A 12,998-nucleotide genomic window follows, 5' to 3' on the forward strand; every position below is an offset into this window, starting at 1 on the left:
ACATTTACTTTAAAATTCTCTAACCCAAAATATACACAATGGGACACTCATCTGTAAATTCTTACCAAAGCAATGTAAATACATGCATTAAGCCAAGTACCTTAACATTTATGGGTTCTTAAATTAAGTTACTAAACATTCAATGTGATTACATAATTTTCAGCAAAAAAAATTCAATACTCAAGTTTAAGCAGAATTTAGAGGGTTTAGTTCTTGGAATAAGAAGGCTCTGTATAAGAAAATAGAAATGTAATATTTCAAGAAACAAATTTTTCTTAAAAAATGCATTTGCTTTATTAACATATCTTGCAAAAGACCTTCTTATCCTGCTAATCTTGTAACAGGAGAAAACAAATAATGGATTTGACTCCATCCCAAAAGGACAAAAAAACCCCAAGTGAGGGTATGGAAGAACCAATTAAAATGTTTAATCAGTACCAACCCTAAACAGCAGAGGGCAGTCATTAGTTTAAAAATAAATTCTAATTCTGATGTTTAGTGCCATCCATTTTTTCATAACAATACAAAAAAGTCAAAAGGAAAACAAAACTTCCGAGGAAACAACTATGAACTAGAAAGGGCTCAGTGTGCTAACAATTTAGATAAAAAAATGAACAGTCTAAGGAAAGCTCGTAAACAGAAAAAAACCCTGCCTTTTTTTTTTTTACATCTTTTTGACAAACATGGTTTGATTGTAATGGACACTGAACAACTTTAACTGAAAGTGCTAAAAGTAACATACCTTTCTTTTTATGGCCAGTGATTGTGGTTTGGTCAGCCGTGGAGGTGAACTTTGATGATTCCCATCCCCCTCATCATCCTCACTGCTTTCTTTAGATTGCTCCGTGGATTGCCCTCGCTCTCCAACCACTGCCATACTCTCTGGAGATCGCAAGTATTTATTTTTAGATTGTACTTTTGCAGGTGATTGCCTACTATTAGTTCTTGTGGAGAATATTTCTTGCTCTTCCTTTTCCCAGCAGCTAGCCTGTTCCATCAGACGCTCAGCCTGAAGGGTTGGGGTTAAAATAATGGGTCACTGAAACGGTATTAGCCATATCAAGTTCAGCTAAAGAGTTACAATAAGTCAATCCTGATTAGCACTGCTGCCTAACCAAGCAACAACATTTCAGCTGAATCATCTAGTAGCTACTTTACAACAGTTAGGATAACAAACCAAAGAAGATTGCATTTCATGGGATATTTAGCACTATTAATGATGCAGCGAATTGATTTAAGTCCTTTAGCACTACATTACATGCCCACTGACATGGATCACTTTGAGCAAGTTCATAAACACAAAGAATCAATTGACACTGCGGCCTTTGAGCTCTGCACCAAATCTGATCTGATTCCATGCTCCTAGACTACTTCAGGAGCAGTAAATACAACTTCATAACAAGCGAAACAGAGTTTAAGTTTTCATATTCATTTTCCAAAACTTACTGTACAATCTCCAAAAACCCTGAGTTATAACTGATTAGTGCTGAAGTGTTTCACACAAGCAGTTTCCCCCATAACTAAGATCTGACAATGTTAAACAATGCTATATTTAAGACAGCCTACTACTTAATGATAAAGACTGGAGAAGAAATCCAAAGGAAAGGAATTCAGACAGACAATGTCTGCTGTTACCTCTTTTTCAGCTTCCCTCTCTTCTTCAGAAACCGCAGCATTAGAAACAAGCAGTGGAGTCCATCTCAAACTTTCAGGGTCTACTTCATTGACGCGTGGATTCGCTTTTAGTTTCTCCATGTGGCTTGAGATCAGTTTTTCCCTTCTAATTATTACAAATCTAGAATTCAAAAAGGATTTTTGATGTTAGAAAAACATCAAGATAAAACAAAACAATCTCACATCTTAAATCTCGCATAACTGCTTTGGAAAATAGAGGTCTGGGTAAAAATAGAGCGGGAGATGGAGACCGCTAGATACACATTATTATATCTTACATGCATGCAGGAGAAGTATCACTCATGTTGGTGTTTTTTATCAGAACAAAAATGAGTATAATAATTTAGAAGATAAAAGATGGATATTAACAGGATTAAATAGGGAAAAGGAGAGAAAAGAGAATGCTCCTGTAGATGTTTACAAACATGTGGAAGATGTCTGAGCACGGACCCCAGGGCCACCTTGCCCATCCCTGCCATAACTCTCTCCAGTTGTGATACAGAACATATTAGAACAAAGCAGAATATACATGGGACCATGGTGCTTAAAACTGGGAAAGTTAGTGACTAGAGTATCAGTCCTGTAAAAAGGATCTGATTGGGCAGGAAAGCAAATTACAAATACAGGCATTCTAATAGAAGAAACAATACATAAGAATGGTCCTACTGGGTCAGACCAATGATCCATCTAGCCCAGTACCCTGGCTTCCAACAGTGGCCAATGCCAGATGCTTCAGAGTGAATGAACAGAGCAGAGAAATTTCAAGTGATCCATCTCCAATCATCTAGCCCCAGCGTCTGGCACTTGGCGGTTTAGGGACACCACGAGTATGGGGTTGCATCCCTGACCATCCTGGCTAACAGCCATTGATGGATCTATCTTCCATGATCTTACCTAATTCTTTTCTGAACTTAGTTTTACTTTTGGCCTTCACCACAACCCATGGCAATGAGTTCCATAGGCTGACTGTGCGTTATGTGAAAGAAGTACTTCCTGATGTTTGTTTTAAACCTGCTGCCTCTTAATTTCACTGTGTGACCCCTAGTTCTTGTATTATGTGAAGGAGTAAATAACACTTCCCTGTTCACTTTCCCCATATCAGCCATGATTTATAGAACTCTGTCATATTCCCCATATCCTCTCTTTTCTAAGATAACTTAAAGAGCAAAGTAATCCTTTGGTTTTCCTTGGGAACCACTTCTATCATGATACCTGTAAGAAACTTAATGAACTGAAGGGCAGATGGGTACAGTTGGCACCTTGTATTTTTTCATATCTATCTAGTTATATATAGTTATTTGGAGAAGGGGGGAAATTGAATGGGTAGATGTATATAAAAACCACGTGTATCTGACTTAATCCCTTTCTCCCACCCTTTGTGGGTTGCTTTGTAAAATCTGGATGCTGTTTGGGGCAGGGACCGTGGGCCAAATTCTCTGCACAGGTCCGGTGAAGGCAACAGAGCTGCATCACACATATACCAGCAGAGAATTTGGCTTCATGCTTTCATATTTGTTTGTGCCAGGTGCAATGGGGCTCTGATTGTGACTGTCGCCCATGGATGCTGCTTTCATTGTGCAGGGGATTCTGGAAGGACGGCACAGTGCTGTGCAGACAACAAAACTATGGTTTCAAAATCAAAAGTCTGGAACCTGACACAGAAAACACAACACACTGATCCTGCAAACACATACACATGTGAGTAATTTAATGCACCTGAGTACATAACTATTCACATGCTTGAAGTTACTCATGTGCTGAAGTGTTTGCAGGATCGGGCATTGGTGAGATTATTTCTGTTTATCGAGAAGCATCTGTTTATAAACTAGAGGCATATACCATTATTTTTAGCACCACAGCAAAAACCAAACATGGAAAAATATACACTTAAGGATCCTCCCAACTCATCACCATATACATGGAGACTCTCCCTCCTTAACCTACTCATTCCACCCAATCAAGGAATTTTATCTCATGGTTTGTTCTCATGTAAGTTATATTTTAATTTGCTGCATGACTGTTGGAGATTGTGTGACCTAAAATACAAAACAATATTTCTCAAGACAAAATATAAACCATCAGAATATTTGGGAACTGTCGTGGTTCCCTTCCCGAGCACAAGCAAACTCTTAACTTCCTTTAACAAACCTTCTCTCCAAAGCACTTACATGCTGTGTCTGACATTGCAAAGTAGAACATTATAATCCTAAATTACGCCCTATCAAGATTGGCAAAATCAAGGGCAGAGATCGAGAATAGCTAAAATGAAGGATATTACCATTGGCTCTCCTCCTATGGAGGAGAACACCTGCTTAATTCCTATGTAGCGCTGCCGACTTTTGTGATTTTATTGCAAGTCTTGTAATTTTAGGATCATTTTTAAAGCTCCAGCTCCTGGAATCATGAGAATCAAATGTCTAGCCATCATAGTTGCAGAGAATAGCTTGTAAAGTGAGTGCACTCTAACAGCTCAGAAACCAGAAGGCAAAGAAAAAGAACCTCAAAAATATTTATTTTTTTTAAAAAAAACCAAAACTTATTTTTAAGTTAATCTCATATTTTGGTGATGGACTCATGATTTTATTTTTAATGCCTGAGGTTGGTAATACTGCCTACAGCAAAATGTACATGTGTTATCGAGTCCACAGTTACTGCCTTCTTCCTTGCTTTGTATGATACATTTTCCCAGCAATCACTGTCCCTTCACCAACTAATTTTGCAGACTTTTCGTTTCTGAAGATGAAATTTTCAAAAGTGTTTAAGGGCTTACTTACGCTATAAGGCCTATACCGGCGTGGCTCTAGTGTCACAGCTATGCTGGCACAACCCCATAGTGTGGATACAGCCTACATCAATGGAAAGGTTTTTTCTATCTGTGTAGGAACACCACTTCTCCAAACGACTGTAGCTAAGTTAACAGAAGCATTCTTTCATTGACCTAGCTGCGTCTACGCCGGGGGGGGGGGGGGGGGGGGGGGGTCAGGTCAGCATAGTTATGTCACTCAAGGCTCTGGATTTTTTACATCCCTGAGTGATGCAGTTAAGTCGATCTAAAATGGAGACCAGGCTCATGAGACATGGAAGCACAGATTCCACTGAAAATTAATAAGACCTGTGTCTTAAATCAGTTAGGCCTTTTGATAATTCCACCCTAAATGCTAAATCTAAATTTTTTCAATAAAGTATATTAATAAAAAGAGACATGTAAAAAAGGACCCTGTCAACTTTAAAAATCTACTAATGTTACAAGCGCTATTAAAAATTTCTATAAATGAAAGCAAATAAAGAAAAATATTCTACTGTTTTGCTTTCTCTGTGCATCTGCCTGAACTTGTATATTGTCAGTTAGGTTCCCTTGTTTGTGCGTCTTTCACACAGTAATAAGAGGAGAAAATCTTTTTTTTTTTTTGGTGGGCGGGGAGGGAGGGACGAGGAAAACATGATTGTAAAACAATGAAAATTAGTGAGGGGACTCTGGCGTGGGTATGCTATCTGAAACTACCTTCAATTTCAAAACAGGTGTTGGCTAGATTTTCAAGTTGGCAGTCCCTTCTAAGGCAGTGACTATCACCATTAAGCCTTCATAAAAGTCTATGCAAAGTACACTAGTTTTTTCCTATGATAAAAGGTGTACTCTCAATGAGTATTGCTACAATGAATATTTTTGTCTTCATAAGTACTCTCCAAATAGCATATGCTTTACTGACCTGTCTTCCCTCCTGTCTATCATGCTGTGCTGCTGCAGGGTTGTAGCAATATCATGTGGACACATTCCAGTGGCTCGGCTCATTCCCTTGATGCTGATATGTTTTTCATGGTGGCAATAAAGGTATTCTAATATGACGCTTTTCCAGTAGGCTAAGTATGAGAGACGACCCAGATCAGACAGCGGCTTTTCAGGGGACCCTGCTTGTCCCTCTCTTCTAGAAAGTAAATAACCTAACAGAGGGAAGAGAAAGAACATTTTATTGAACCAACTCACCTTGAGAATTTAGGACATGTCCTATTAGAGAGACTATATATAACAGACATGTCAATGCGACCACATGCTATGAAAACAAGAGAAAGATTCAGCTGAAAAAAAGGCAGAAAAGGCTGTCTTTCCCTGTTCCAGTAGTATCTAAGAAGGTTTTGTGGGCCTTATTTTTCTGAATTCCTTATAGCAAACGTCAGATTCATTTGTGTGGTATCAGCATTTCAAACCTGCATCCAAAATGTTTTAATAATGGAAAAAAATAATTTTTCAGGTCAATAACTTGAACAAACACACTGTCATTTAGACGGTTTCTTGCCAATACTGGAAATCAGGAGATAACATGGAAGTTCTTACATGGCACCATCACAGGGAGTAACAGTCAATTCACTTTTCCTATTGGCAGCTGTGTATTATCAAAGAGTCACCTTGACTAAAATGCAATAAACAATGTACAATATAACTTGTGGGTTAACCTGAACTTGTGAGAAATATTTTTTAAAATGCCATCTCCTTTAAGTCAGCTATAAGAACATTCAGCTAGCTCAAGTTTTAGGTCTTCCACAGTAATTCCCTATTTTGCAGTATAATACAATAATCCTGTTCAAAAATGTCTTCCTCGATATATACCATGTAGGTCTCAATGGGATAATCTAGGCTAGTCCTTTAGCCCGCCTCAATTTCAAGAAGCTTTAAATTATAAAACAGAGCAAACCTGCTTAAAGATAGTGAAAAAAAAATCTGGAAGCTGTTATTGTAATTAAAATCTATTTACGGAGAAGAAATGGCATAAACTAATGATGTCCACCTTTCCCTGATTAAATACTCCTTTAGCTTCACCTTTATGAACACTATTCAAATGCAGACCTTAAACAGCAGGTGCCCATATTTATGAAATTACATTGCTCAAAAAGTGTCAAACTAGAGCCCACCAGCACCGCTAGTTTTCTCTCTTACAAATAACTTTCTAAAATGGCTTGATGCATTAAACTTCAAAAACGAGTCAGAATTTCATTTCTTTAAATCTCAAAGCTCACTGCAAATGCGCCTTTACCATAACCAACTTTGCGTATACCAAGACAAAATCAGCATATTCCCCATTACATTTCTGATTCTCCCCCCCCCATTTTAAATCAATATTTTTCACTATAAATTAAAGCCAGGTGGTTAACATTTTGGTTAGTGAAAGACAGTCGTTCTTATGGACTTATTTCCTCGCTTTTCTGCATACTTTATATTCTCCAAATCAATATTTTATAGTGTGAAACAATGGTCTTTATTTTTTTTCTGTTGTGGGCCCCATCAGGGCTGACAATTGGAAAGTGTATCTACTCTGATAACTCTCTCGCCTCTGGACCACAAAATGTCCATAATACAGAAAGGCAGACATGCCATTACACACAAGATGATTAGTAACATCGTGGGTGCAGTTAAATATTATTCAGATATCTACTAGTCTGTTAGTAAAAGGATTTATGACTAATAAAGCCTTCTAGTTCATTAGGAGGAAAGTTGCCCCACAGGAAATGTAAAGTCTGCTTAAACCTATGGAAACCATGAAGACACCTGGGCCAGTACAACCTGTTCTATTTGCCGCACAACTGCCATCTTATATAGTGCTACTTAAGCTTACTGCAGTGAGGTAGCCTATAACAATATACCCATTATATACGGTAGTGCCTTACAATGTCTGTTGACTCAGATACATTTTCTAACAAGCTAAGTCACTGTGCATACAGAAGACACTGGTCTTCATGTTCTAAGACTGATGGTATTTGGTCATTGTGTACTGGGTAGGCTGAAGGCCAAGAATAAATATCTTGCTTCAGACTTTGCTATACCACAGCCCCTCTTTACACCCGTACATTGTGTACAATTTTGGGGAAAATTTTAGTTTTAACTGATAAGAATTCTAAACCAGCTTACTTATGCTGTAAAGTAAGACAAACTTTGTATTTAATGTATACTAGATGTCACTGCTAATGAGACAGAGTGTGAACTTTCAGTTCAAGAAATGGTGGGATGGTTTTAGATACAGGCAGAAGGAGCATCTGGGTTTGTACAAGGATATGAAGTGTCCCATAATGCAGAGATTGAAGCTGGTTAAATTATCAAGTTATTTGAAATCATCAGCTAATGCCATAACTTGCAAAGACACTCAGACACAATCTTTTATGTTGTTTTGCTTTTTCTAACATCATGCCATGTATTATAGTGTTACTGCTCAGTGTATACTCTCCCGAAGTATCTTTGCATATCATTATGGTTGTGTAGCCTAGTGAATAGAGCACTAGACTGGGATTCAGGAGACTCTGTTTCCATTCCCAGTTCTGCCATTGGCTTGCTGGGTGACCTTGGGTAAGTTACTTAACCTCTGTGTCTCCACTTCCCCCCATCTGTAAAATGGGGATGATTATCTCTTTTATAAAGCACTCTGAGAACTACTGATGCAAAGCACTACATAAAAGCGAGGTATTACTATTAGATCACTATAAATAACTTTACAATTTCACCAATTTATACTCTGGAGCACAGGCTCCTTCTGTTTGCTACAAACTCATACTCCCAGAACCTCCTACTATAAAACTTTGTCTACATTAGGGGCTTGTTAATTACACCCATTCCAGTGTAACTAACAAGGAGGTAGCACTGGTGTGAATTTTCCCCCTAAAATTCTGCAGTACGCACAGAGTAAAATGATAAAAAGTTTAGAAAACTTGACCTATGAGGAAAGGTTAAAAAAACTGGATATATTTAGTGCTAAGAAAAGAAGACCGAGAAGAAGAGGGACTGATAAGTCTTCAAATATGGTAAGAACTATTATAAAAGAGGACGGTGATCAACTGTTCTCCATGTCCACTGAAAGTAGAACAAAGAAGCAAGTGACTTAATCTGCAGCAAAGGAGATTTAGAGTAGATATTAGGAAACTTTCCAACTATAAGGGCTTGTCTATACTTACGCGCTGGTTCGGCGGCAGGCAATCGAACTTCTGGGTTCGATTTATCGCGTCTTGTCTGGACGTGATAAATCGAACCGAGAAGTGCTCGCCGTCGACTCCGGTAATCCTGCTCGGCGCGAGGAGTACGCGGAGTCGACGGGGGAGCCTGCCTGCCGCGTCTGGACCACGGTAGGTTCGAACTAAGGTACGTCGACTTCAGCTACGTTATTCACGTAGCTGAAGTTGCGTACCTTAGTTCGAATTGGGGGGTTAGTGTAGACCAGGCCTAAGGGTAGTTAAGCACTGGAATAAGGGAGGTTGTGGAATCCTCGTCACTGTAAGTTTTTAAGAACTGGTTAGACAACCAGTTAGACTTGCCAAGGATGGTCTAGGTATACTAGGTCCTGCCTGAGCACAGGGGGATGGATTAGATGACCACTCAAGGTCCCTTCCAGACCTACATTTCTATGGTTCTATGGCCTACCAGGATGCTCGTATCATATTACCGTAAAAATAATTTGCACTCACAGTGTAAATAGTGCAGATTAAATAATAAGTTCCTCTTACTTACAGTGTACACAATTTAATTGGTTCTGTGATTTAAATTACATCTATTACATTAAACTTACCAAACAGATGCCAAATAATTGATCTAAGTTGCGGGTAAATAAAAAACATTGATCTTGGTAGCTCGTGTATTTATCCTGAAGCATCTGAAATGAGTACAACACGCCCCTGTTAAAAAGACAGCCCCAGTGCTGGTATCTCCATCTTGTCTTAATGGATATTCTCAAAATGACGACCTAACAGATTTTCTAAGGATATAACCCATGACTTGAGACTAGGAATGCTGGCAACATTTGGAGGAAAAAGCACAATAAATGAAGTATAAACAGCCATTAGTGGAGACTGTTTGTTACGAATAAGAAGTGAAGCAAAAGTACTACTAGGTCTAACTTAGTTAAGAAAAGAGTCCCCTTGCTCTCTTCACAGGGATGCATGGTGCTAACTAAAAAGTTTATCAGACCCATGCACAACAAAATTAATATCCAGAAAAATATTAACATTTAGCACTCCTAGCCCTGTCTCCAGGTTTGAGAAACAATTTGTCCATGCACATTCAGGCTCCTAGTTTTGTTGTATGAATCTCCTCATTACTACTACACTTCATCAACAGAAGAGATTAAGATTATATATGGGGAGGGGGGAAGAACTGTATAATCCTTTTTAATTAGGAAAACTCTAGTCCACAAATTTAAGAGCAGAGAAGTGTAGCCCCCTAGGATTCCCATTAAAGAAATTATAGCAAACAGGAATAAGTCCCCGTTCGAACTGTTGCTATGCTCAGTTTGATACTTAATTCCCTTGGAATCCATCTGAATAAGAATTTATCTATGAAAGATTCTGCAGAATGCTTATTTAAAGCAATTAATTATATATGTAAGTAATTTATTCTACATTGAACAATTCTGCAAAAAGCAATCTTTTTAATATTTATGCCACCTTTATGTAACTTAAGAACACAATCTCCCTTCTTTGGCCTCCATGCTTACACTCCTAATGAGAGATGGGCCGATATTGCAGTGATCTAGATTTTGAATACTCCAAAGTTTGGGGCTGTCTGGATCTAGGGTTCAATTTGAATTAATCCTGACTCGCCAAGCAAGAGACTCAGAGGCTTACAAACATTGTATGAAAAAGGCAACCCTGAGCCATCATTTTCTGATCAAATTCACACAGTAATATAAGTTTTTTCACAGCATCTTTCAATATCCCATGCTAGGGAAGTATCAAGCCAATTGTACCAAGTCTCTCTGCTGACAGGGTCATAAATCTGAGCTCACATATATGTAAGTGTGGTCAATTCGGCTTCCTCCAGAGACTGTATAGTCTGAGGGAAGCAAAACACCAAGCTCAGCAGACTGAAGCAAACTTCCATTTAATCTGATTGGAAAATCAGTTCTTTTTTCCTGGAATTGAGATATTTTGCTTTGTGCCGTTCTCCCTACAAACTCTAAATGAAGCTCTAACTTGCTGCAGGACCTGGCCACGTCTTTTCTACCCAGTTACCATTCAAATCTGTACTGAAATAATGAAGTCTTACTAATTGTTTAAAAAAAACCACAAAGGTTTATTAAACTACAGTTGCTGTCTCCATGGATTCAAGATGAGACTATCATGAAGATGCCCAAACAACTTCTTAGTTTGGGTTGGAACGGGGGAGATCAGTCCCAAAAAACAAATCAAGTGACAAGTGGTCTGGAAGAAAATTGCACAGAGGAAGAAGTAAAACAGACAGAAAAAAGTTCCCTGCTAGAAAAATTAATAGTATCTATTTGGAGACCATTGCTATGAGCATTATCCTGTCAAAAGGTCTGCAGAGGAATGAAGTTAAGCCAGTCGGGCTTTATAAAGATGTCCAACTGCTGAGAGACACAACTGGATAGCTGTCTTGCGGATCTTCTCTGTGGGGGGCTGATGCCCTTTCTGCCCATATGGCTGTTGTGGAACATGGACAGTGGGCTCTGATCCCTTCAGGAATTAGTTTATCTGTCGCTGAATAGATATTTCAGTATACAGCACCCAATCAACCTACCTATAGAGGATTTAGTTTCTTAAGCATTTACAGTGAAAGGAAATGAATAAATATGTTTTCCTTGTTCTCCTGACGTGGTTGGCTATACTAAGATAAATTTTAACTGCTCATTAGCACTTGCCATGTTTTTCCTATCGTGTTAAGAGAATGAGGGAAGAATGATCTCCTCTGATATATGGAAAAGTTAACGTTAGCAGTGAATTAATTGAGAGTATGATCAACAACCTTGTCCTGGGGGGAAGATGAAATAATATTTGTGTCTTCTAAATGCAGATGTTTCAAAATTCTTGGAAAAAGGAAGCATGTCTTTATGTAGAGGAAACACAGGGAAATAGAGGTGACTGACTTGAAGGGATACAAGAGTTGTAGCAATTTAGAAAGATCTCATGTCAAGAAGATAGAACTAGCTGCTGTGAAAGAGAAGGAAGGAAGGAAGGAGCCCACAACCCGATGGTCCTCCTGTTTCCATCAAATGAGGAACTGGATCACTGTGGATGAATGTTGTACTCTGCTTTTCATCTCTTGTTAAGAACAGCTGCAGGCCTTCAAGGAATCCCTGAAGCTCTCATGCATGTGTAACCTGAAGACCAAGAAGCTGCAGATACAGATGGATTGATGCCATCATTCCATGACCCTTCAGAAACCAATGTCTGGATCTTATCAAACTTTTTCTGTGTCAGGAAGACTTTGGCTCTCCTTGTGTCAATCCCAACTCGTAGGTGGACTATCCACTCAGAAAGAATCAGATAGCTCTTTAGGTTTATGGAAGTTGTCTTCCTAGTGACTTTGAGCATCTGATTGGAAAATCATCTAAGAAAAGTCATAACTGAGCTATATGGGGAATGACTGGAATATAAAGATAAGCTTCTGCCAGATCCACTGAAGTAAGAAGGTCTCCTGCAGTGACAGTGAAAGATGTTGTCAGTGCTGTGGAATACTGTTGCTGCTGTGGCATTGTTACTGCTGCCAGTGTTGCTGTTCTTGGGGCGCCAATGTCAGCTGCACTAGCAGACAGTGGAGCATGTTAATTCAGCAGACCTCAATGTTATTCACAAGAAAGACCACAGGCTCGGTTCGGTGGCAAAGGCGATCAGCCAGGTTTATTTGTCAACAAAGCACATAGAGCCTCATAGGAGCTACAGGTACACTAATACATGTATGCCTGCGACAAGGTACCTGCTCAATCAGTACACCAGGATGCTGTTCCCTTGGCTAGTACAAAGTTGCCCCTCCTAGGACTTCTTCTTTTATACATGGATACAAACAAGTTACATAATACACTCCAGATGTTGTTAGTTACCACCCTTATCCTTATACCTGCTAGTTTGAACGAAACATTCTTATCCATTATCCTGTCATCCCATCCTTATCTTACGAGGGGTCGGTATATTCTTGTACCATCTCTTAGTAATGCGTACATGTAGTTACTCAAGAGATGTGTGTTTTTGTACCATCCTCTCCAGTCAGGAATGTGCTTACGTAGTATTAGCTAATACCTACTGTGTTGTTATTTTGTCAAGGCAAGGCCAACTCTGATTCACAGCCTTTGGTTTAAACTGTTAGTTATGCCTAGGGCTCCAGCCAGGTCTACAAAAGGTAGAGTCTGCATCCTGAATTTCATCTTCTTTGTTGACTTGTTCAGTTCCTCTTGAGGTCTAAGATGGCCTAGATATCTTGAGCCCGTGTGCTCCTCATCCAATATGGAGTAAGAGAGGAAATCCATGCCTGAAAGGGCCAGACCTTCTTCTTGGGAAGGAGGGAGGTCTGGATGGATGCCTGATTCCTTGCCAGGTGACTATTATTCAACTAAGAACAG

At 39.1% G+C, this 12,998-nt stretch overlaps 1 protein-coding gene across 1 annotated transcript in view; it reads right to left on the reverse strand.

Annotated features, from left to right (window-relative positions):
* Positions 1–12,998, reverse strand: part of LOC112106610 (histone acetyltransferase KAT6B) — a 207,258-nt gene that overhangs the window by 6,752 nt on the left and 187,508 nt on the right. The window contains exons 12-14 of the mRNA XM_029912007.1: positions 5,382–5,613; positions 1,636–1,795; positions 743–1,009 (exon numbers count right to left, since the gene is read on the reverse strand). Of these exons, the coding sequence (XP_029767867.1) occupies positions 743–1,009; positions 1,636–1,795; positions 5,382–5,613 (659 nt within the window). The remainder of the gene's footprint in view (positions 1–742; positions 1,010–1,635; positions 1,796–5,381; positions 5,614–12,998) is intronic.

This window comes from Terrapene carolina, unplaced genomic scaffold (assembly GCF_002925995.2).
Source record: "Terrapene carolina triunguis isolate 2854851 unplaced genomic scaffold, T_m_triunguis-2.0 Scaffold147, whole genome shotgun sequence".
NCBI lineage: Eukaryota > Metazoa > Chordata > Testudines > Emydidae > Terrapene > Terrapene triunguis.